This window comes from Rhinoraja longicauda, chromosome 14, assembly GCF_053455715.1.
Source record: "Rhinoraja longicauda isolate Sanriku21f chromosome 14, sRhiLon1.1, whole genome shotgun sequence".
NCBI classification, from domain to species: Eukaryota; Metazoa; Chordata; class Chondrichthyes; order Rajiformes; family Arhynchobatidae; genus Rhinoraja; species Rhinoraja longicauda.
In genome coordinates, this window is record NC_135966.1 from 22491594 (window position 1) to 22517528 (window position 25935).

Sequence of the window (25935 nt, forward strand, 5' to 3'; positions counted from 1 at the left end):
CTGGCGACAACCTACGTCATCTGGCGACAACCTATGACAGCACCTACGTCAGGAGACGTCAAACCGACAGTCGCCGAAAATGTTTAAACATCTCAAAATCCAGCGACGACTAGAAAAACGCTATGACTCTTTGGAGACTACTCGCAACCATAAAGGCGACACCCCAGCGACCGTGTGGTGACAGCCTAGTCACCTAAAATAAAATAAAAAATCACCTAAGTGCGATAGACAGGCCCTTAACACCACAAGTGCAAATTGTAAAATGTTAACACATTTGTGAAATAGGAGAAACAAATGTTTCTTTCTTGGCTGTGACGATTGAAGAAACTGGACACAAGGGTATTTCAACACATTAAACACAACAACAACAAAAACTAAAGATAATTTTATCGAATTTCAAATTTAACTATTTTTTATGCTATCAGTATGTAGTTTCTTATCAAAAGGAATTAGATATTTTAAAAATAATTCCAAATACATGGGAAATGCTAGAAGGATAACCATTTGCTGCCCACTCTTAGAAAGTTTAGCAGGTCAGACTTAGCATTTCCAGTCATTTCTTTTTTGTTTCAGATTTGCAGTTTTCTTTCATTTCCCTCTCGAGCTGTTTTTGAGAAGGTGATGGTAATTTCTCCCTCAAACCACCACAATCATGCGATGGTGATACTCTACGCTGGAGTAAGTTATTGAGTTCCAATGTGACCAATGATAATGGTCAATGACAATGGCAATGGATTTATTTAGGTTCAAGACTAGGTAAGAAACATCTACTGATTTTATCCCACATTAATGTATTAAAAATGGATTTGATGTCACCAAATGTCACAAAGGTACTTGAACCCATGTTTTATGCAAGATATTTTTGAGGTTATCTTCATGTAAAATCAGGACTTGGCTCCAACAGTAACTATGCAACAATCACTCCTATTGATGCCATGTACCAGGCAAGACAAGCTCAAGTAGTTAAACCACAAGCCATAAATGTAGTACTGGTCCAGAATTCAACCAACACAGCTGGTTCTTCAAAATAATCGTGACTAAAGAGATTTCAGTGACAATGTCCCTCTCCTACTCAATGAGCTACTCAATATAAGGAAATAGTGACTCATCATCTAAGGGAGTGCTGCCAGCAGCAATCAGGTGTTCAGGAGAAATTTGAAACCTTCATTCAATTTCCCTCCCCTCATGAGCGATAAAGAAAGTGCGGTAGAGAAACAGGGAACAGGAGGGGTTACAGAAAGACAGGGTGTGAGGACCAGAGATTTGAGGGAGGGTCATAACGAGAATCAACATCACCGCATCGGCTATCAAAGTGCTTTACTAAATTTACAATATGCATGAAAGAGCCATGCTCTACAAATCAGCTTCCTGAGAAAAGCCTAGATCAGGTCGCTTTTCAATCAATGCATTTGTAATTCTGTTCTCTTCTCCAACACTCCATCTTCATTTAGGCTCCATGCTGCAAAGAATGCCACTCTTCTCTTTATATGAGAGTGCTTAGATACAACAAAATGTTTCTGTACATAATGGCAATTTAGAAACTATACCAAAATTATTAGCTTTGATGATTTACCTTGATTAATTTTTTTAAAGGAAAGATCTTCCAGTAATATTGCTGCCTATTGCAATTCTGCTCTTAGGTAATTGATTTTCAGGCTATAAATCTACCCCTTTTGAGGAAAAATTCGCGATTTTAGAAACATTTTCCTTCAGTATATTACCTATTCAGGATATTATAACGCAATAAAGTGGTCACCACGTTGCAAGATAGATGAGGGGTATGACACAGTCAGACAAAGTGAACGTGTTAAGAGACCCGAGGACGTGCAATTCACAGCAACTAACCAGTCAGTACAAGTCAACAATTCTGATTCAATATACTAAACCGCAAAAGTGAGTAATCCTGATGCATCACCAGAGTCCAGTTACAGGTCTTGTGACTTTAAGTATTAATCATGAAACGTACTTACGCCATCAAACTACGATAGGTAAACATTACATTTGTGCAACAATACCATGAACTGACCATTTAGGTTTGAATTTGTTTAAGGCAAATTCAAACCCAAAAGCACAAAATAAAATTATTGGTATTAAACAATAAAAATAAAATCAACCCCGTTTTATAAATGAGGGCAAAAAGTGGGAAGTAGCAGTGATACAAATACACAAAACAATGATAGGACTGTGTTTTGTGGACTGTGTTCAAGGTACATGGACCACATTAAAGAATTAACGTTAAAGCCATAGAAAGAGTGAACGGTGTACAATCAACACCGTAACTAGAGACAGCACTGAATGAGTGAGAATGGGAAAGGGAATTTCTGTGCCTTTTCCTACAAGAGCAAAAGGAAGAGTGTTGAATTCTGTGGATGAGCACCAAAATATTGACTTTGCCAGTAATGCTCACGAGCTACGAAAAAGAAAATAAAGCACTTTGCTCAGCGCCAGGTCACCTAACACACACGACTGGGAGTATCTCTGACATCTAGTGTAGGAAGCAAAGCAGGTAACTTACATGAAGGAGATAGTCACAAATGGCAATGCAGTAATGACTGGATAAATCTGTTTCAGTGATCTTCACAGAAGGATATATACTAGACAGGACTTCAACACAGGCAATGGGACCTTTTGTTTCTACTTGACGGAGAAGTATAATCATCAGGAGAGTTCACGATATCCAGAGTATGCAGCAAGATAATTCTCCAAATATAGTTAGAGTCATGACATTATACTGTGTAGAAACAGGCCCATTGGCCCAACTTGCCCACACCGACCAACATGTTCCATCTACATTAGTAAGGATCACCGATAGTCACCGACTATCAGCCACAAGCCCACTAAGGACAGAAGGCAGTAGAAGAAACAGGTAGCTCTACGTGGCACAAGATGCAGGAGACTCAAATAAGATCAGGATGCCAACAAAATAATTGATGACCCGCAGGTCACGGAGCATCTATGGAGGGGAAAAAAGGCTTCAGGTTCATACCCTTTTAGCAAAATTATGGAGATGTTATTTTGGGAATAGATTGAAGTGCAGAGACTGGAAAATGGTGGCTTGGGGAACAGCAGAGAGCAATAAAAATAAAAAATGTTAAGAGTTGAGCCCCAGATCCCAGTGGTAACTATATGATTTTTATAAAAATGACTGTAGGCAACAACTGGTAATTAAGGGTTTAGTAAAGAAACAAAATTGTCCAGAGGTGGCAAAACCGACCAACTAACAATCTAGCATGCTAACATTAAGAATCTTTATACTTCGGCAAAAAAAGTTTGAGTGTATGTCTTAGTATGATATTGGTAAATACTTCTGGATTCCATGTTGCAACAATGACAGAAATGTAATTATTAGTTTATGGTTCAGTGATATATGGATGTGCACACATGGTGGATAGCCCGCATAGCCTCTGATGTGCAGTGCTACAATAAAAAGGATCATCGCTGGTCCTGTGTTTCATACATTTTACCATACATTTTGCAAAACACGACTGAACATTTTGGATCACGGGAGATTAAGCACTGCCGACAGAGCAGTCATATTGCTGTGGACACAGAGCTGAGGGGAAAACCTGATTTTCAGTTATGAATGCAGGTTGGAGAGGCGTAGCGTACCATAATATTGTTGAAACAGCAGCTGCAATTTGATTTTTCATTATGTTGCCTACACAAGATTGTCAAATTAGGGATGTTGCCCGAACAGAATTTAATAACGTTTAACTTTAACTTCCTAATTCTACATGCCAGGGGTCTAATAGGAGGAGGAGATATATTTGGGTGTCAGCAGAACAGTTGCATCAAGTGCCTTGAACCCTCCCTGCTAATGTTGGACTTCCCCTTGAAGTATTTTTTTTAAACATGAATAGTCTGTAAAACTGGCATGTGATTAAGTCATAAAGAACAAGCAGGATGTAACACAACAATACTTACTGAAAGCTCCTGTGTATGTGGGCTGAGTAAGGTCTTTTGGAACTTTCCTGTAGATATCAAGTCTAGAGAAAAACAAAAATATTAAAATAGATTTAATGCAACCTTTGCTCCATCATAATGTTTCAACACAATTTTTCAATTTACCAGTACCAACGTCATAGATTTAGAAATTCCTCTGGAGAGAAAAAAACCCATTTAGTTCTTATATTTGCCATTTAATATAAAATAATGCTGCCCACAAACATTGTCAAACAGCAAGATGCTTTAATGTTGAAAGTGAATGGAATTTTGAAGAATGGATGAAATACATAAAAGGGATCTGTCAAGTAAATCCATTTCAAGAAATCCTTTTATAAATGAGGACGGCACGGTGGCGCAGTGATAGAGTGCTGCCTTATAGTGCCGGAGACACAGGGTTGATCCCGACTACGGGTACTGTCTGTGTGGAGTTTGTACGTTCTCCCCATGACCGCATGGTTTTTCTCCGGGTGCTCCAGTTTCCTCCCACATTCCAAAGACCTACAGGTTTGTAGGTTAATTGGCTTGGTATAATTAAAAGACTCGCATTCAAAACAGGAAGTAATTTCAAAACAGGAAGTAATATCAAAACAAATAAGGGGATGGACATCTGGGCCTTGGTGGGCCTTAGAGGTTTGATTATCTTGAATTTTAAGAAGAGTTAAAAGAAAACAGCATGTGTGTCAATGGAGAAACCAATGCACCGGGGTTACATAAGCAAGGTCAATTCTTTCAGCAGGGAGAGGGCAGGTATAATAAGTAAGTCGATTGGCTTTCGTGAAGGATTGAATTTTGTGGCATTCAGCTCAGGGTTCAACAAAAGCAACCTTACCAGGCCCAGGGCAGCAAACATTTAGTGAAGGAGCCAAGTTTACAACAGGGGACAAAAGTTATGCTTCTGTTCTTTCACATAGTAAAATCCTGATAATTTTGTATTTAACTATTCAGAAATATCAATGGTTCAGCATCTGGTGTTGTTCACCAAGCTCCCTTTCCATCTGACTAGAGCCTCAGATCCCATCTCACCAGGGCTTCAGTTCTCACTCGCCCTGTCAACTTACCCGACACACGAGAACATTTATTATCGAACCATCTAACATCTAGAGAACTGAGTTTTTAAAAAAAGTGTTGAGGTATAAATAGAAATAGCTGCCCGAGCAGCTGCGGCTTGCCTGCGGTCCGTTTGTCATTTGTGTTTTTTGTCTTAATTGTAGTGTTTAGATGTGATGTCGTGTTTTTTGTGGTTGTGTGTTATGTGGGGGGGAACTGTAAAATTGTAAAATTGTCTCTTCCGAACAGAGACGCAACCTTTGTTTCCAGGTCGTGTCTCCGTTCCCACTGCGGCCTACCATCGGCCATGCACCTGGAGCTGGCGGCCTCCACCTGGGACCACCTGAGCTCTGGTTCGCAGAGCCCGCGGACCGGACTCACCATCTGTGGAGCCGGCTGCCTTCGGAGGTTGTGGTGGCGCCACGGGAGCGCCTGCGACTTGTCTCCGGAGGCTTCTTTGGCCGCGGGCCACGTGGACGTCGGAAGCTCGCAGGCCCTGGCCTGGGTGGGGGCCGACATCGGGAGCTCCGGCAGCGGCAGCGTCTTTGCCCGTCCCGGATCGCAGGGCTTGGGTCGGCCCGCCGCGGACCTATCACCGTCCGGGTTGGCCTGAAATAGGCCGCGGGATTTTCTCTGCCAGGCGGGGGCTTCAATGTCGGGAGCCACGACCGCCCCGACGTGGCAATTTCAACAGCCTGACCGCGGGAGAAGACGGCAGGGGAAGAGAAAAGACATTCCGGCCGGCCATCACAGTGCGGAGGGGACTGGAGAAGACTCACTGTGATGGATGTTTCTTTTTTTTTCTTTTTATGTTGGTTGTGATTGTGATTGTGTGTGTTATTGCTTATTTTTATTGGTCTTATTGTTGGACTGTGGGTAATTTTTCATTTCACTGCGCATTTATGTGTATGTGACAAATAAAGTGACTATTGACTATATTGACAACAGTCCAGACAATCGGCCATTCTGGCACCACTGAGACTACTAGATTAGAGTTTTACTGTATTCCTTTAAAAATGTTCATCCATTTATAAAAGCACCAGATAGTCATTACATTGATTGTAAGCAAGAAAGGAATAACACAGGGCTTTTTGTATCTGGTTTCAGAGGCAAAGAGGACAGGAGAATGAGGCGGGTCACACAAGGAAACAAAACTATGATTTATCCTCATTGTCCAATGTAATCATACATTTAAGGGGTTGGGTAATGGTGGTGAGGTTTTGCATTATTCATCATAAACAAGCCAGAGCTCATGAAGACTGACACGGCCAAGCACGTTAGATGATCAAGAGCTTTGGAATCCTTGGGCATAAAGGAGCAGGAGCAACAAAAATAAAACCAGGATTGTACTGGATGCCACAGTGCAAAGAAGAGTTTGAAGAATTTGGTAAATTCAAGAAGATCAAATCAAAGATTAAATTGTCAGCTTAAACAAACTAGTTGATAAAAATTAAGCTGGGAAAGGAATACATATCTTGATTCATGCTCACTACAACCAACAATCGACATTCCACACATCACGGAAGTGTGATGCAAAGAACAATAGACAATAGACAATAGGTGCAGGAGTAGGCCATTCGGCCCTTCGAGCCAGCACCGCCATTCAATGTGATCATGGCTGATCATTCTCAATCAGTACCCCGTTCCTGCTTTCTCTCCATACCCCCTGACTCCGCTATCCATAAGAGCTCTATCTAGCTCTCTCTTGAATGTATTCAGAGAATTGGCCTCCACTGCCCTCTGAGGCAGAGAATTCCACAGATTCACAACTCTGACTAAAAAAGTTTTTCCTCATCTCTGTTCTAAATGGCCCACCCCTTATTCTTAAACTGTGGCCCCTGGTTCTGGAACGATAGGTCATCAAACTTTTTGCAGCTATTATGCCTTCAGAAACAAGAAGTGGAGCCAGCAATATACTCGGGGGACATTCACAGGAAGCAGAAGGAATTTACAAAACTATTGTCATGCCAAGAAAGGAAATAAGTTCCCTCCATTTTGAAAGAATAATGCAAGAGAACGAACACACAGCCTTTCTCAGCTACTTTATAACAGAAACATAGTAATGAGAAGGCAGATAATCATTTAAACTTTATTAGCTTTCATTGCAGGATAAACTGGTGTAAATATCAGTACTCAGTCTTGAACAATATATAATAATTTTTCAAACCCAGTGTTTTATTAAACAGAAAATTAAATGCCACTGTGAACATTGTGAGTGAGGTTATTATTCCGTTTATGTATTCTTGTCTCGTTTCAACTTGCAGCAGGTGATCAAAATAATATGAAAAGTACTATGAACTAACCAGATAATCAATTTTCTATTCAGACAAACTATTTACCCCACCTACGTATGATGTTACTTTGTCAAAGTTATAAACAAAGCACACATTTTTTTTTGTTTATCTTATCAAAGTATATTAATCCCCCCTCAACTCCATCAAAGGACCCAAACATTCTTTCCAGGTGAGACAGAGGTTCACCTGCACCTCCTCCAACCTCATCTATTGCATCCGCTGCTCTAGATGTCAACTCATCTATATCGGCGAAACCAAGCGCAGGCTCGGCGATCGCTTCGCTGAACACCTGCGCTCGGTCCGCATTAACGCCACTGATCTCCCGGTGGCCCAGCACTTCAACTCCCCCTCCCATTCCCAGTCTGACCTCTCTGTCATGGGCCTCCTCCAGTGCCATAGTGAGGCCCGCCGGAAATTGGAGGAGCAGCACCTCATATTTCGCCTGGGCAGTTTGCGGCCCGGTGGTATGAACGTTGACTTCTCCAACTTCAGATAGCTCCTCTGTCCCTCCCTTCCCCTCCTCCTTCCCAGATCTCCCTCTATCTTCCTGTCTCCACCTATATCCTTCCTTTGTCCCACCCCCGACATCAGTCTGAAGAAGGGTCTCGACCCGAAACGTCACCCATTGCTTCTCTCCCGAGATGCTGCCTGACCTGCTGAGTTACTCCAGCATTTTGTGAATATATTAATCCCCAATACTGTTCCAACCCATATCTTGATTTTGCACAAGACACTATCTTCCATTTGTATTATCAATACTTTGAGATTATTATTGCTATTTTTTTGACCATCAACATTTTAATGGCCATCAAAACATCAACAAGAGGCACTGGAGACTACAAGTTTCAGCTTTGCCTTAAAAAAAAATGGGTGGTTGCCACAGATCCTAACCGGAAATTCCCGATACAATCAGCTTTACAAATGTAACTATTGAGCCACTGGCATTTGCATCATTTCCACTTGATGAGGAATATTATGTCTGTTTTTTCTGTAAAGTGATGTCAACCTGTTTTTGCTGTTGTCATTGAGGAAACATTAAAAAAGGAATTAAAAATACTGAAGCACGTAAAATGATATAATTATGAACAAAATATTCCTCCATCCCACTGTGTATGTCACAGAGATAAATTCATCATGTTGAGTTTATTTTGGGGTGGGAAACAAGCACAGTAAATCCTCGTTATAACGGACCATATGGGGGAGGGGGGTGGTGTTTGTTATTGCCGATTGTCCGCTATAACTGAGTAAGGGATTATCATTGTATGTAGTGGTGGTTAATACACGCGAGGATACAAAGTGCTGGAATAACTCAGTAGGTTAATAGACAATAGGTGTAGGAGGAGGCCATTCGGCCCTTCGAGCCAGCACCGCCATTCAATGTGATCATGGCTGATCATTCTCAATCAATACCCCGTTCCTGCCTTCTCCCCATACCCCCTGACTCCGCTATCCTTAAGAGCTCTATCCAGCTCTCTCTTGAATACATTCAGAGAATTGGCCTCCACAGCCTTCTGAGGCAGAGAATTCCACAGATTCACAACTCTCTGACTGAAAACGTTTTTCCTCATCTCAGTTCTAAATGGCCTACCCCTTATTCTTAAACTGTGGCCCCTTGTTCTGGACTCCCCCAACATTGGGAACATGTTTCCTGCCTCTAATGTGTCCAACCCCTTAATAATCTTATACGTTTCGATAAGATCTCCTCTCATCCTTCTAAATTCCAGTGTATACAAGCCTAGTCACGCAGCATCCCTGGAGAACATAGCAAGGTGATGCCGGGACCCTTCTTCAGACTGATTCAGTCTGTTGAGTAACCCCCACACGTTGCGTAGTTTCATCTTAAAATTAGGCGCCGATGCTGCTGGTTTGTACCAGTGATCCCTCTTCACCATCCGCATGGTCTGTTGACGCAGCTGTCGTTGCGGGTCACGTTGTAGCCCCTGGCAATTTGCAATTTCTTCAGGCTGCCACCACCTTTGGGCTCCCTCCCCTCTCACCAGTTGCTGCTTCTTCCTGTCGGCCATTGTTTTGGCTCTTTATTAAGATCCATTCAAATAATTCTCCTTGCCATTTGTATAAAAGAAGCAGTCAGTAGCTGGCGAGAGGGGAGGGATCCCCACAGTGACCAACAACGTGACCTGTCGGTTGCGGCAGCCTGAAGAAAGCGTGTTCTCCAGCTTCAACGTGAGCTGAACAACAGGCCCATCAACCAGACCATGAGGTGGGTGAAGAAGGGCGGAAGATATCGGCAGAAGTCGGAGCTAGAGAGCCAGAGGTCTCTAAAACGAGGGAATCCAGAATGAGAAACAATTAGCAAGGGAAATCAACTTTGAAAAAAGTAAGACAATTGAAATTGAATCTACTACCAGACTGATGTAAAGGGCAAGGGCCATGAAAACATTTTAAATGGGCTATATAATTACTGAAGGGACATCAGGATAAGGAGGGACACGAATACATTGTGCACACTGGAATCAAACTACTTTCAATGTCAACTATTCCTCAATTTACAAAATTCTTGCTCTAATGCCATTGATTCTTTGTAAATCAGATACATAACCCAAAGTTATTTTTCATTGATAAATACAACACCACTCACAGGTTCACATTTACAAATTTCACTTTAGATTTACAGAACTTCACTTTCCAGGAGAACAATCCTTTTGTAAATCAAGGGATGTCTGTAAGTATTAATGTTCTGAATGAGGGGATTGAATGCATTGCAACCAGATTTGCTAATCATACAAAAGTTGTAATGGTGCACAGAATCTTCAAAGGGATAAGGAATTAAATATAAATCAGTGTAGAACATATTCATAGAACATTCCTCCTTTTCCTGCATATTCACGTGCCCATCGAATCTGCTTCCACCACCACCACAGACAATACATTCCAAGCACCTGCCACTCTCCGTGAAAATTTTAGCCCAAGCATCTCCTTTAAACTTTCCCCCTCTGACTTTGAAGCTTCACCCTCCAGTATTTGATATTGCCACTCCAGTGGCTGATCATTCTCAATCAATACCCCGTTCCTGCCTTCTCCCCATACCCCCTGACTCTGCTATCCTTAAGAGCTCTATCTAGCTCTCTCTTGAATGCATTCAGAGAATTGGCCTCCTCTGCCTTCTGAGGCAGAGAATTCCACAGATTCCCAAATCTCTGACTGAAAAAGTGTTTCCTCATCTCCGTTCTAAATGGCCTACCCCTTATTCTTAAACTGTGGCCCCTGGTTCTGGACTCCCCCAACATTGGGAACACGTTTCCTGCCTCTAACGTGTCCAACCCCTTAATAATCTTATACGTTTCGATGATCCCCTCTCATCCTTCTAAATTCCAGTGTATACAAACCTATTCGTTCCAGTCTTTCAACATATGACAGTCCTGCCATTCCGGGAATTAACCTAGTAAACCTACGCTGCACGCCCTCAATAGCAAGAATATCCTTCCTCAAATTTGGAGACCAAAACTGCACACAGTGCTCCAGGTGCGGTCTCACTAGGGCCCTTAGGTGGTTAGGTTTTGGATTAAGCTGCCAGAGGAGGAATTGGGACAGGTACATCAAGAACATTTAGAAAAGCCACTTGGACATTGTACATGGATATGTGTAAAAAGGAACTGCAGATGCTGGTTTAAATGAAGATAGGCACAAAAAGCTGGAGTAACTCAGTGAGACAGACAGCATTTCTGCAGAGAAGGAATGAAGAAGGGTCTCGACCCGAACCGTCACCCATTCCTTCTCTCCAGATATGCTGCCCGTCTCGCTGAGTTACTTCAGCTTTTTGTGTATCTTAGGTACATGGATATGAAAAGTTGAGAGGGATACGGGCTAAATGGGACTAATTTGGATAGGGCATGAATGGGTTGGGCCAAAGGGCCTGTTTCCATGCTGTATGACTCTTTGACTACGGGGCACAACTGAACAGTCTAGGTATTTTCACACATGAACCACAAAGTTAACATTTGAGTAATGCAGAAAGCAAGTGTTATGTTGGCCTAAATGGACACAGAGTGCTGGAGTAACTCAGTAGGTCCGGCAGCATCTCTAGAGAACACAGATAGGTGATGTTTCAGGTCAGGACCCTCCTCAAGGAATGTTGGCCTTTACTGAAATTGGAATCATGTATAAAAGCAAGAAAGTCTTAACAGAACTATACAGGACATTGTACAAATTACTTTGAGGTACGGCTTCGCCATTTTTGCTATCCTTATTTAAAAGAAAGAGGTATTCATATACCAGGTTCCTTTTTACAATACAATACAATACAATATATCTTTATTGTCATTGTACCTAGGGGTACAACGAGATTGGGAATGCGCCTCCCATACGATGCAATAATTTAAGTAATTAACAGCAACCCAACGAAACGAAACAACTGTAACAGTTTTTAGACAGGGTAAAGTGCTAGTTGATCTATGCGTTGTGGCCATCCAGCTTAGCAGGACCGGTTCATAGCAGCTAGGGCCCTGGGGATGAAGCTGTTCCTGAGTCTGGAGGTGCGGGCGTAGAAGGCCTTGTATCGTCTGCCCGATGGAAGGAGTTCGAACAGACTGTTGCAGGGGTGTGAAGAGTCTTTGTGGATGCTGGTGGCTTTTCTGAGGCATCGTGTGTTGTAGATGCCCTCCAAGTCTGGTAGCTGTGTTCCGATGGCCCTCTGAGCTCTATGGACTACCCGCTGTAGAGCTTTCCTTTCTGCCTCCGTGCAGCTGAGGTACCACACAGGGATGCCATGCGTTAGGATGCTCTCTATGGTGCAGCGGTAGAAGGTCGTCAGCAGCTGTTGGGGTAGACCAGACTTTTTCAGTGTTCTTAAGTAGAACAGTCTTTGTTGTGCCTTCTTGACCAGCGCAGCAGTGTTATTGGACCATGTTAGGTCCTCCGAAATGTGAGTGCCCAGAAACTTGAAGCTGGACACTCTCTCCACACTGTCCCCGTTGATAGAGATCGGGGCATATTCCCCGTTATGTGACCTATGGAAGTTGATGATCAGCTCCTTGGTCTTGGTGGTATTTAGGGACAGGTTGTTATCCGAGCACCAGTCCGCCAGGTTCTGCACCTCCGCTCTATAGTTTGTTTCATCCCCGTTGGTGATAAGCCCGATCACCGTTGTGTCGTCTGCAAACTTGACAATGGTGTTGGTGTCGAATGCAGGAACACAGTCGTGTGTGAAGAGGGAGTAGAGCATGGGGCTCAGAACACAGCCCTGTGGTGTGCCGGTACTCAGGGTGATAGTGGAGGACAGGTGCGGGCCCATTCTCACTGCCTGCGGTCGTTCCAGCAGGAAGTCCAGGATCCAGTCACTTGGCCAGCATTTTTGAAATTTGCATTTCTAACTTCTTATCCTCAAACAAATCAAGCATAAATAAGGCAGGGCCATGACATGTCCTTGGCAAGCAGGGTTAAGAAGAGATCCAAAGCATATTATATGTATATTAAGGATAAGCGAGTAGCTGGGGAAAGGTTAAGGGCCTGTTCCACTTCAGGCAAGTTTAAGGCGACTGCCGGTGACTAGGCTGTTGCCGCCAGTTCACCGGGGTGTCGCGGGCATGATCGTGAGGAGTCTTCCAAGAACCGTAGTGGATCTCGGCGCGTCGCTGAGAAATCATCCGGAGTGAAATTTCTCGGCGACAGCAGGCTTGTCGCCAGGTATCGTTACTTATTGCGGGCGCTGCCGCATGCGGTCCCCAGGTTTGCTAGGTTCGCTTAGATGCATTTAGAAGCACATTATATTAAAATAAGTAAAGTCATTTCAAAATACCATAAAATGCTTGTGTTTAACCAATTTATTTACCGTCAGGACATTTGACAGGTAGATTGGAGGCGACAGTTTGATGGTCAGGTAAGCGTGGGAATTTCGCGATGTTTATGGCCATCAGCCATTACATTTAAAGTGGGCTCCCAACCCAGATATGCAACCCAGAAACCAGATATGCATCTCCCGTACATTTTCAAAGAATGCCCACACTTTTCACAAAAATCCACTTAACCACTTTAAAAAATTAAAAAATTAATACAGCTATTAGTAAACTGGAAGTAAATCCAGTTTATGCCTTGTTACAGTGATGCTTGGTTTTTAAGTAACCCATACAAGATGTTATAGTTCAAAACTCTCAAGTACTAACCGACTTGTCAGTGATTTCAACGAAAATTAGGACGCCAGAAAAGCATTGACAGCGTGGGAATTTTGCGATGTTTCCGAAGACGCTGTAATCTCGACCTGACTCAGCATTGTCGTGGTCATTGTCGTCGGGTAAAAGAAAAGTTCGGCGATCTGCTACAACTTTGACAGTCGCCGGCTGTCGCCGGCTGTCGCCTTAAAATCGCCTAAAGTGGGACAGGCCCTTTAGGTTCACTCAAGGGCAAAGGAGAAAATCTATGCCAGAGTCAGAGGAGGTGGGTGAGGTTCTTAACAAGTACTTGACATCAGCATTCATCAAGGAGAAGGGGCATGGATGACGTTGAGATCAGGTAGGGATGTTTTAATATTCTAGGACACGTCAATGTTAAGGAGATAGTGTTGTGGTGTACATTGAGAAACAGTAAAGGTGGATAAGACCGCAGATGTAATTTATCCCTGGATACTGAGATAGCAAGGGAGGAGTTTGCTGGGGCTTAGACTGAGATCTGCACATCCTCTTTAGCTACAGATGAGGTTCCAGAACACTGGAGAATTGGCAATAGCATCCTTTCGCTTAAGAAAGGCAACGGGGACAAACCAGGAAATTATAGACCAGTGAACCTTATGCCAGTGATCGGGAAATTATTGGAAAAGATTACTAGAGAACAGTTTTATTTGCATTTGAAAAGCATAGACTTATTAGCAAAACTCAATGTGGCTTTATGTGGGGAGATCATGTCACAAACTTGATGTGGGTTTGTGCAGAGGAGAGGAGAGGAAGATGAAAGGGCCCTCTTTGTTATCTACATGGACTTTAGTAAAGCACTTGACAAGGTCCCTCACAATTCACTGGCCCAGAAGATTAAGTCCCACAAGATGCACAATGATAAATTTTGGCTGTAGTTCAGGAACAAACAAACAAGAGTTTTAGTATATAGATAGATGAGAGACTAGATTAAGGTAGATAATCAGTCCCATTCCCCCCATTCTCCCCCCCCCCCCCCCCAATTCTACAGTCCATGGTACGTCCTGGACTGTTTCCCGGCGAAGTGGTAGTGATGTTTAAGAGGCATTTAGACAGACACCTGCAAGGAGTTGAGAGATTGGGATTAGTTTTGATTTCCATCTTGGTCGGCATGGACATGGTGAGCTGAAGCATGGTACTGTTCAATGTACCTATTGCATTACATTTCATTAATACAATTCCAACATCAATTAACTTTTTATTTCTCTTGGACACATGGTCACATTAAAATCATCTCATCTGTGCCAAGAAGCTGAATGCCAATGATCTCCAATGCTAATGAACTGCATAAAATTATGAGAGAAATGATATTTGGAACTTAGAAGTAGACACTTAGAACCATTTTCCCAGAATGGAAGTATCAAGTGCGAGAGGACATAATTTGAAGGCACGAGGGACAAAATTTAAAAGGGTGATTTTTTTTTGTTAAACACAGAAGGGAATAATGCCTGGAATGTACTGCTGGTGATGGAGGCAGATACGATATTGGCATATAAGACTTAACTTTTGGATAGAAACATGGATGTATAGGGAATGAATGGATAAGGATTAAGTGTTTACACCGAAGATAGACACAAAATGCTGGAGTAACTTAGCTGGTCAGGCAGCATCTCTGGAGAAAAGGAATAGGTGACGTTTCAGGTCAAGATCCTTCATCGGACAGATAAGAGCTAATCTTGCCATCATATTTGGAACAAACATTGTGGGCCAAAGGGCCTGTTCCTGTGCTGTGCAGTTCTACTGTACCCTGAACAGCAGCTTGAATTCATCTTGCCCAATATCCTCCCATTCCTTTTATTCCACTATTCTTTGAGAAACGTTGCCGATGAAAGTGTCTCCAGCAACCCATGCACAAATTTCCCATCAAAAATAACAAATGTGGATTAGTGCACTCCAACAGCCAAAGTTTTTAAATACCACACATTAACTTTTCACAAAATATTACTTATAGTAAGTGTTCAGAACTGTTAGTAAAAAGCTAAATCATCAACTAAACATTAAATGCCAACTCCTCCTTTTTAACAATTTCACAATTGACAAATGTTGACGTAATATAAAAAGACATTGACAAAATTCTAATATATTAAAGAGATAACAGAAGGATGTTAAAAATGTGGCTGTGGGAGAGGCTGTAGTCAATATTGCAAAATGACCCGGGTTACATTAATGATTTAGCTTAGTTCTTAAACAATGTTACTGTATCTTACCAAATGAGCGGTTGCTTGCTAAAAAATACAATGCAACACCCTGTGTAAAGTGAGCTAAGGAACATAGTGTGTATGTGAATGTATGATAACATATGGCAGACTTCCAGTCCTCTCCCATTGTGATTAAATGTCCTCGCAAGTCGAAACACGATGACGGAGGCCTTCAGCAGGTCATTTGGGTTTACATTTTAAATCTCAAAGGATAATCTTTCCATGTAATATACTTAAGATACGCACTACACAAGGTGCAAATGACTTTGTGAGCCTCCAACACAAAGTCCCACACCCCGTTAGTTTGGAAATCTGGTCGAGTTTTAGCAACATTACGTACAACACAGCACTTGCAATAACAGAATGATTTTACATTTGTGAATTTTCAAAATTACCAAGGATGTATAAAAATTAAAGCTTATGCAAGAAAAATAAACCACCAAAGTACAAGGAACATTGAACAAGGAACTTAAGCTCCCAGCCAGTTTTTGCAACATGGCACAATTTCTTCACTGTTGCAGGTTGATCTGATCATTTCTTCACCCATTCAACCTTTTTCCCCCATTTCATCCCATAACCTAGCCCATCCCTGTAACAGCAGAGAAGTAACATAGATCTAAGATAGAGGAACAAATATGCGGGCATAATACGGAAACCTGCAAAAGCAATAGGGTTGTTGGAATGGGTAACTTTAATTTCCCTAATATTGACTGGGTCTTAGTCCAAAACATCTAGACGGAGCAGAATTTGTTGGGTGTATTTGAGAGGGTTTTCTGAAATGGTATGTGAAGTCCATTTCGAGAAGGGACCATACTGGGATACGAGCCTGGCCAGGTGTCTGGTGTTTCAGTGGAAGAAAATTTTGGAAACAGTGATCATAACACCATAGGTTTTAAGATAGTTATGAATAAGGTTAACTCCGGGCCTTAGAGGAATGCACTAAATCAGGGCAAGGCAGATTACAGCATTATTAAACAGGAACTAGGACGAGTAAATTCAGAGCAGTTGTTATTGGGTAAGTCCACATCTGATATGTGGGAGGTAGACACAAAATGCTGGAGTAACTCAGTGGGACAGGCAGCATCTCTGGAAAGGAATGGGCAAAGTTTCGGGTCGAGACCCTTCTTCAGTCCCGACCCGAAATGTCGCCCATTCCTTCTCTCCAGAGATGCTGCCTGTCCCACCGAGTTACTCCAGCATTTTGACTACCTTCGATTTAATCCAGCATCTGCAGTTCTTTCCTACACATTCTGATATGTGGGAGTTGTTTAAAGGCCAGCTGATCAGTGTAGGACTGCCACATTGCAGTAAGGATAACAAGGTAAGGGAACCTTGGATAACCAGAGGTTAGAAAAGAGGTTATTGAGCAAAACAAAAAGGAAGCACTTGCAAGGTTTAGAAACATGAAATCAGACTGGGCCTTGAAGGAATTCAAAGCAAGTAGAAAATAACTCGTGTGCGATTAGGATGGCCAAAAGGTGCCACATAATGTCTTTGGTGGACGGAAGTAAAGAAATCCAAAGGCTTTTTTTATCTGTACATGAAAAACAAGTGGGCGACCAAGGAGAAGGTAGGATCACTCAACGATACAGGAGGACATTTATGCTTGGAGTCAAGAGGATGTAGGCGAGGATCTAAATCAGTACTTTGCTTCTGTATTCACCAAGGAGAAGGACATGGAGGATAGTGCGGTCAGTGTGGAGAATACTAATATACAAGAGATTTGAGATTAGGATGGATGAGTTGTTGGGGCTCTTGAAGAGTATCAAGGTGGATAAATCCCCAGGGCCTGACAAGATCTATCCCAGGTTATGAAAAGAGGCAAGAGAGGGGATTGCAGGAGCCTTGACAAAGATCTTTGCATCTTCTCTCACCACAGGCAAAGTCCAGGAAGAGAATGGTGGGTGCCTGGAACACAATGTCAGGGGTGGTGGTAGAGGCAAATACAATAGCGTCATTTTAGAGACTTTTAGATAAGCACATGAATATGCGGGGAATGGAGGGGTATGGATCACATGCAGGCAGAGAAGATTAGGTTAAGTTGGCATCAGGTTCAACACTGACAAAGGGCTTGTCCTGTGCTGCACTTTTCTATGATCTACATATCATATCATATCATATCATATATATACAGCCGGAAACAGGCCTTTTCGGCCCTCCAAGTCCGTGCCGCCCAGCGATCCCCGCACATTAACACTATCCGACACCCACTAGGGACAATTTTTACATTTACCCAGCCAATTAACCTACATACCTTCATTGAATAGTTCCACGATTAGGTTTTAGCTTTCAGCTTCAGGTTTAATATTTCTGTATATGAGAAGCCATTCTTTCAATAGACAATAGACAATAGGTGCAGGATTAGGCCATTCGGCCCTTCGAGCCAGCACCGCCATTCAATGTGATCATGGCTGATCATTCTCAATCAGTACCCCGTTCCTGCTTTCTCCCCATACCCACTGACTCCGCTATCAATAAGAGCTCTATCTAGCTCTCTCTTGAATGTATTCAGAGAATTGGCTTTCAACTGCATTAATTTTGTCTTTGCATCTGAAAATTGACCTTATTTCCCTAAAAACATTTTTAAATTCAGAGCTTCAAAGCCTTTACCGGGAACATTTCCTTTTAGTTAAATCTCTAACTGTTATATGGATGTAAATGGTAATAATCATCTAACTCCATGACCAATGATGAAAGCCTTCCATTTTGGCTGTGAATTAGAGTACTAAAGACACAATTAGTGCAGAAAGTCACCAGAGAATTATGAGTTGCATTTCATTTGCTGTGATATTTCGGGGCAATGTAAATTCACTGGCATAAAATATAAATGAATAGAATTTTATAGACTGAAACACAACCACTGGAAATTTAAATACCCTGTAAAGGGTCAACTATAATTATGTCTGCTGGAATGACATTCCTATGATCCCAACATCTATGCATTACTAAAACTCTCATCTTGTCTGTCGGTTTGATTGTACGTACCAAAATACAGCCAATACGGTACACGATAGCGCAACAATTTTAGGCCCACTCTACTCACCATTCACCTGCGGTCTTGATTGATTTTAAAGATTCTACATTCTAAAAGCAATTAACTTAATAAACTCTAATAAAAGCGCTTCTCCCCCCCCCCCCCCGCCAGGAGGACTGGCGCCCGGAACGGCGTGTCCCGCGCCTGACCTTCCTCTCATGGTGCAGCTCAGCGGCAGAGGGTCAAAGAAGATGGCCGTCGCCGTCGAGCTACTGCTGGAGAGGTTTGCACCCAACGGGTCCATGGCTTGCGATGGCCGACCCAACGGGTCCATGGCTTGTGACTCCCTCTCCCCTTTCCTTTCCCCCCCCCCCCCCCTCGCCCACGGCCTCGGGGAAGACCCTCCAGCCGGCAACAGGTCATCAGTTGGGGTGGGTTGCCGGGCCCACGGGAGAGGTTTGTACACAACGGGTCCAAGTCCGTCTCGTCACTACTAAATGCGGTGCAATCCTGACGTTTATCCATTTAAAATTAAATCAGCCAATGTGGAAAGACTAATTTTAATCACTCAGCAGACAGCTGGCCTGGGAAAGCCATGGCCTCTTCTGCTATTTCACCAACTGCTGACTTTTTTACCTGTTGCGTGGAGATGCATAAACGCGAGGAAAACATTCTCAAATCCCTGCAGTGGTTGCATTAACACAAATGTAAAGGTTAGCTGCCAAGCAAAAAAAGCAGCACTCAAACAAAAATAATAATCACACTTCAGAACCACAAAAAAAAACAGCACATCAATTCAGTCCATCTTGTTGCATTTTAGATGTTACTTCAGGGACTGTACGAAGACGTGCTGAAGAACATCACCAAGAACATTAATAACTGCCATCTTTCTTGTTCGACAGTTAGGGATGTAATGTTGAGGCTCTATCAGGCATTGGTAAGGCCACATTTGGAATATTGTGAGCACTTCTGGGCACCATATCTGAGGAAGGATATGCTGGCTCCGGCAAGGGTCCAGAGGAGGTTTACAAGAATGATCCCATGAATGAGTAAGTTAACCTATGATGAGCATTTGTCGGCACTGGGCCTGTACTCGCTGGAGGTTTGAAGAATGAGGGAGGACCTCATTGAAACATACAGAATAGTGACAGGCTTGGATAGAGTGGATGTGGAGAGGATGTTTCCACTAGTGGGAGAGTCTAGAACTAGAGGTCATAGCCTCAGAATTAAAAGGATGTTCTTTTAGGAAGAGGATGAGGAGAAATGTCTTTAGTCAGAGGGTGGTGGTGAGTTCTTTGCCACAGAAGGCTGTGGAGACCAAGTCCGTGGATATTTTTAAGGCAGAGATAGATTCTTGATGAGTACAGGTGTTAGAGGTTATGGGGAGAAGGCAGGAGAATGGGGTTGGGAGAGATTGATCAGCCATAATTGAATAGGGGAATAGACTATATGGCCTAATGCTACTCCTATCTGTTATGACAGTCCCTCAGGATTGAGGGCGAGTCACTACCACTCTGGTTTTGCTGGGTTCTACAGTTACAGATGAGGCCTTTGAGGGAATACTCTTCCATTGATGAAGCAGGAGGATTTTGAAGGGGAAGGCAGGTGGCTGGATTGTATTGTTGTATTCTCCTTCTGCAAATTTACTCTGGGCTAATGTGTGTGTGTTCTGATACATAAACTCAACATTTTCATCATCAGCCCAAATTCCACTTTAACTCCATGGATTCCCAGGAGTCACGATGAGCGAGGGGAAAGAGATGTTGTTTTTTCAGTGAGGCTTTGAGCATATCCTTAAATCTTTTTGGCTCTGTATCTGATAATCTTTTCCCATGACAGAGCTAAGAAAAGACTGTCTGTTTTGAGCCTGGGCATCGGGCATACAAGCAGCAAGTCATTCCCAAAGGAGCCGACTGGAATTTATTTATTTTAAACTGCAGATAGTGGAAGTCCGATTAGAGGATTAAAACAGTCCTCACAGTTCACACTACCACCCAGCTTGGTATCATCTGCAAATTTGCTAATGGTACTTTTAATCCCTTCATCCAAGTCATTAATGTATATTGTAATTAGCTGCAGTCCCAGCACCGAGCCTTGCAGTACCCCACTAGTCACTGCCTGCCATTCTGAAAGGGACCCATTTATCCCTACTCTTTGCTTTCTGTCTGTCAACCAATTTTCTATCCATGTCAGTACCCTACCCCCAATACCATGTGCACTAATTTTGCCCACTAATCTCCTATGTGGGACCTTGTCGAAGGCTTTCTGAAAGTCGAGGTACACCACATCCACCGGCTCTCCCCTGTCAATTTTCCTAGTTACATCCTCAAAAAATTCCAGAAGATTAGTCAAGCCTGATTTCCCCTTCGTAAATCCATGCTGACTCGGAACGATCCTGTTACTGCTATCCAAATGCTCTGCAATTTCGTCTTTTATAATTGACTCCAGCATCTTCCCCACCACTGATGTCAGACTAACTGGTCTATAATTTCCCGTTTTCTCTCTCCCTCCTTTCTTAAAAGTATCAGAGGTTATGGGGAGAAGGCAGGAGAATGGGGTTAGGAGAGATAGATCAGCCATGATTGAATGGCAGAGTAGACTTGATGGGCAGAATGGCCTAATTCTATTATTCTTTATGGCCTTATGACTACAGATGCTGGGTGCCATTTATTTGGAGTGAAGCTGCTACAGGTTAAATAGTTTACCATTATTTCTAAGATATCAAACCTTGCAGGAAGTTTGAGACGAGGAGGAGCAGCGCTGTGGTGAGAAATACTGATAAAATGTCAGGGCTTTGATAGACTTTTTCTCATATCGCTGTTCGTTGAGATTGGTTGGAATCATGAACTATTGCAAATATGCAGACATGTCTTGATATCAATTTCTCCCTCCTTCCTTTTTATAATCCTTTCACCTCCAGCAGTGACCCGAAGACCAGACAGGGTCGAGCACAACATATTTTAAATGCTCTTGTGTGTTAAAATAGCATAAGTGCACTGAGCTCTATCCCAAGCCCAAGATCCTCAGTTCTCAGACAAAAACAGTATGTTACATATTTTCTTCTTTCACTTGAGACAATTGATCCTACTTGTTCATAATAAGTAATGTCTCATTTCATTCCGCTTTAAAACATCTATCTATGCTTTTGTTATAATATGTTCTGAAGCAATCATTTTCTTTTAAATTCTCTTTCCAACAGATATAAACCTGCATATCAAACTTACAATGAGAAAGCTATTGAAGTTTAGACTTAGTTCATTATGCTTCAAAAATCCACAAGATCTGTTGCTGTTTTCACACATAACAAAATCCAAATAATAAGCGTGCCATTTCAAATAGTTTGAAATTAAACCCGACCGAAAGAATTAGCAGCAACGTGCATGTATGCAATATGGCATACAACAGGTTCGAGCAATGTAGAAAAATAGATCACATTGAACACAAGAAAAGAGGAGCTGGTCCCACAGATCTGCCCCACTATTCCATATGAACATTGCTCATCTATGCTAGCCTCAGCTCTATTTCTGTGCCAGTTCCACGTAACCTTTAATTCCTCATTCTTTCAAATATTAATCTATCACCACCTTAAATATATCAAATAATCTGGCCTGCACCACCCTCGGGGGGAAGGAATCCCAGGGAGTGATTGCCATCAATGAGAAATTCCTACGCACCTTAAGGGCCTGTCCCACTTAGGCGATTTTAAGGAGACTGCCGGCGACAAGGCTGTCGCCGGGGTGTCGCCGGGGTGTCGGGCATGATCATGGGGAGTCTTCCAAAGATCATAGTGGATCTTAGTGAATCTCGGTGCGTCGCTGAGAAATCAAACGGTTCGAAATTTCTCGGCGACAGCTGGCTTGTCGCCAGGTATCGTTGCTTATTGCGGGCGCTGTCGGATGCTGTCCCCAGGTTTGCTAGGTTCTCTTAAGATGCATTTAGAAGCACATAATATTAAAATAAGTAGTCATTTCAAAATACCATAAAATGCTTGTGTTTAACCAATTTATTTACCTTCAGGACATTTGACAGGTAGATTGGAGGCGACAGTTTGACGGTCAGGTAAGCGTGGGAATTTTCGCAATGTTTTTGGCCTCAACTATTACATTTAAAGTGGGCTCCAAACCCAGATATTCAACCCAGAAACCAGATATGCATCTCCCTTACATTTTCAAAGAATGCCCTCACACTTTTCACAAAAGTCCACTGAACCACTTTTTAATACAGCTATTAGTAAACTGGAAACAAATCCGGTTTATTCCTTGTTACAGTGAAGCTTGGTTTTTAAGTGACCCATACAAGGTGTTATAGTTCAAAACTCTCAAGTACTTACTGACTTGTCAGTGATTTCAGCAAAAACCAGGACGCCAGAGAAGCATTGACAGCGTGGAAATTTCCGCAATGTTTCAGAAGACACTGTAATCACCACCTGACTCGGCATTGTCGTGGTCATTGTCGTCGGGTAAAAGAAAAGTTTGGTGATCTGCTACGACTTTGACAGTTGCAGACAGTCGCCAAAAAAAAAAAAATCGCCTAAGTGGGACAGGCCATTTTTATGATTGGCCCCTTATTTTGTAGCCATGTCCCCTTGTTTGTGACTTTCTCACTAAGGAAACAACTCAACTTGTACTGCATCAAGCACAGCTTGGGATTCTAGATGCTTGAATAATGTCACTCCTCATTTTGCTAAAACTTCAAGGAATACACGCTCACTGTCTTGTGTCCCATCCCAGGAATTAGCCAGGTGAATCTCCTTTGGACAGCTTCCAATACTATTACATCCTCTTGCTTCAGGTCAAACTCACTAACAACTTCCTTGCTTACACCATCAATTGATTTTTTCCCTAGCTGTGGCTGGCAGTTACCAACAGATTCCCATGAAAACGCAAGTGCTGGGCTAATGCAGAACTGCTGCAAGAGGAGCAGTATTTATTAGGCAGCAACAGATGCTGCCACATCTGTCACTGTTCTCCATTGATGGACTTCAAATTTTTTCCAGTGAGGAGGTGCAATTTTGCTGGGAGTTTTTTTGCTGGGGAAAATTATTTCTGCATTCAGACCTGGCTACCATCAGAGATCTCAAATGTTTCAAAAGGAAAATCTCAGCTCACATAATATGAAGGTGTTTTTTTTTTCATTTTAGCAATTTGTGTTCATTAAACCGAGAGTAATTTACAACAAATCTTAAAAATGCAATTAATTTCGTGCAAGAATGTTGATGTTTCTCAATTTTAGAGATGTAAAAGGTGCTAAAATCCATGACGTGTTTCTGTCAACTGTTGTCAAGGCATTTTGAGGACAAGCACTCAAGCACTTCACTAGCTGACCCAAACATCTCACATGGCTGCAGGGCACAGAAGCCAACGTGATCAGTCCCTACATCTGGTCTCAGTGAGTGCGTGTGGGCAGTAGGCCGGACCCAGGAAGATAGCCACTCGGCATTGCAGGCTGTGATTTTCCCCAAATGCCCCCTCAACTTTGAGAAAACCAGTGGCACAGCTGGTAGAGCTGCTGCCTCACAGCACCAGAGAACCGGGTTTGATCCTGACCTTGGTTGCAAATAAGTTAACACACAGGAGAACTGGGAAATATGTTAAAGAGTGACACATGTAATGCCCAAATATAATGAATTGTTACAAGGGGCAGCACGGTGGGCAGCAGTAGAGTTGCTGCCTCACAACGCCAGTAACCCGAGTTCAATCCTGACCTCAGGTGCTGCCTCTACACGAGCTGTAACTCTAAACTAAACTTTAAAAAACATGCAGGTTTGTAGGTTAACTGGCTTCCGCAAATTGTCCCTAGAGTGTAGGATAGACCTAGCATATGGGTAACATGGTCAGCGTAGACTTGCTGGGCTTAAGGGCCTGTTTTCATGCTGTATTTCTAAGCTAAACTAAAGAATCATTGCTGCAAATGTCAATGCACTACTTATAACCCTGGGGTGGAAGATAATCATAATGCATCAGGATCAGGTGGAACAGCATGCTCCCTGTATGTCTGACTGCCAGACTCTCAATGCCTAGGGTAAGCATTTTGCATTGCCCGAACAGTGGGGCTGCAGATCACACATATTATATTTATAACTTGAGAAACCAAAGAAAAAAGAGAAACCAAAGTTTAAAAGCAGGAAAACCTTTTTTTTGTTGCAATTTACAGCCAATTTTACAGAAAGCAAGATGGATGGACGCACAGCTTGAGGCATCTATTGCAAAATATCGCAAAGGTTACTGACAGACAGCATGTTACTGCTTTAATGCCATCGTATGACTTCCCCAAAGATTCACTAGAATTTTTTTGAAAATAAAAGAAGTCGAACTTCATTAACAAATAGCCAAAGCACATTATCCATGCATATTATCCCTTTCTTCATAATTTTTCTTATGCTAACCAAGCACAAACTAGTCAGTCAGCAAAAACTTTTGATCGCGAATGCCTTCAACCTCAAGAACGACGTGTTCTTGTCACACCATATGCAGTGAATTTCACTTCATTTCTAATCACCCATATTCAGCGACTGGCTCTTTGACTGATCATTCCTGGATTTCCTCCCCGACATCAGTCTGAAGAAGGGTCTCGACCCAAAACGTCACCCATTCCTTCTCTCCTGAGATGCTGCCTGACCTGCTGAGTTACTCCAGCATTTTGTGAATAAATACCTTCGATTTGTACCAGTATCTGCAGTTATTTTCTTACACATGCTTTTCGCAATGTCAGAGGACAGTTCATAATATGGAGGGGCAAACTGCACTGAGAAACCAGTCTTTAATGTAACTACAAAACGCTTCAAAGAGGAAACAATGGACCCACCGGGCTCAGCAAAGTAGGAGGACACCAGCAGTAGTTGCACGATAATGCAGAAGCCTGTTCCACACATCGCAGCACGACACAAAATGCACGCTATCTATCTGAACCACTCTTGCACCTATCATGATGCCTCTGACAAAATCCATGGCCATGTGACATAAATGCAATCAGGGGAATTTAGATTCCCTACCACGTCATAGCAAACTTTGTGCACCAGATGTAACCTGCAATATAAGCACACTCCAGCTCCAATTAACTTATCAGGTAGATAGAATAAAGTGACAGAAAGTTCTGATGCTGAAGTAGACGTTGAGGCCACTTGTCCTGATATTCCTGTTCTGACAAGACCGCTATCATTAAAAGTGGAACCCACAAGTCTTTTAATCTACTGGTGCATTTGCCCAAAATTGCAACCACATGATAAGCAAATCTGAAGCCACGTTTCTTTACTTCTTGAGAGTCAGCAAAAAAAATTTCATGGCCATTCAATCCAAAAGGAATCCAGCTTCATTATTCAACCTCTCATCTTTGCACAC

General features: G+C 42.6%; 1 protein-coding gene across 4 annotated transcripts in view; it reads right to left on the minus strand.

Moving 5' to 3' along the window:
* The window catches only part of ergic1 (endoplasmic reticulum-golgi intermediate compartment 1), a 153952-nt gene that overhangs the window by 35366 nt on the left and 92651 nt on the right, over positions 1-25935 (minus strand). For all 4 annotated transcript variants that reach the window (XM_078411572.1, XM_078411573.1, XM_078411574.1 and 1 more), the window contains exon 2: positions 3925-3986. In XM_078411572.1, coding sequence (XP_078267698.1) covers positions 3925-3986 — 62 coding nt within the window. The remainder of the gene's footprint in view (positions 1-3924; positions 3987-25935) is intronic.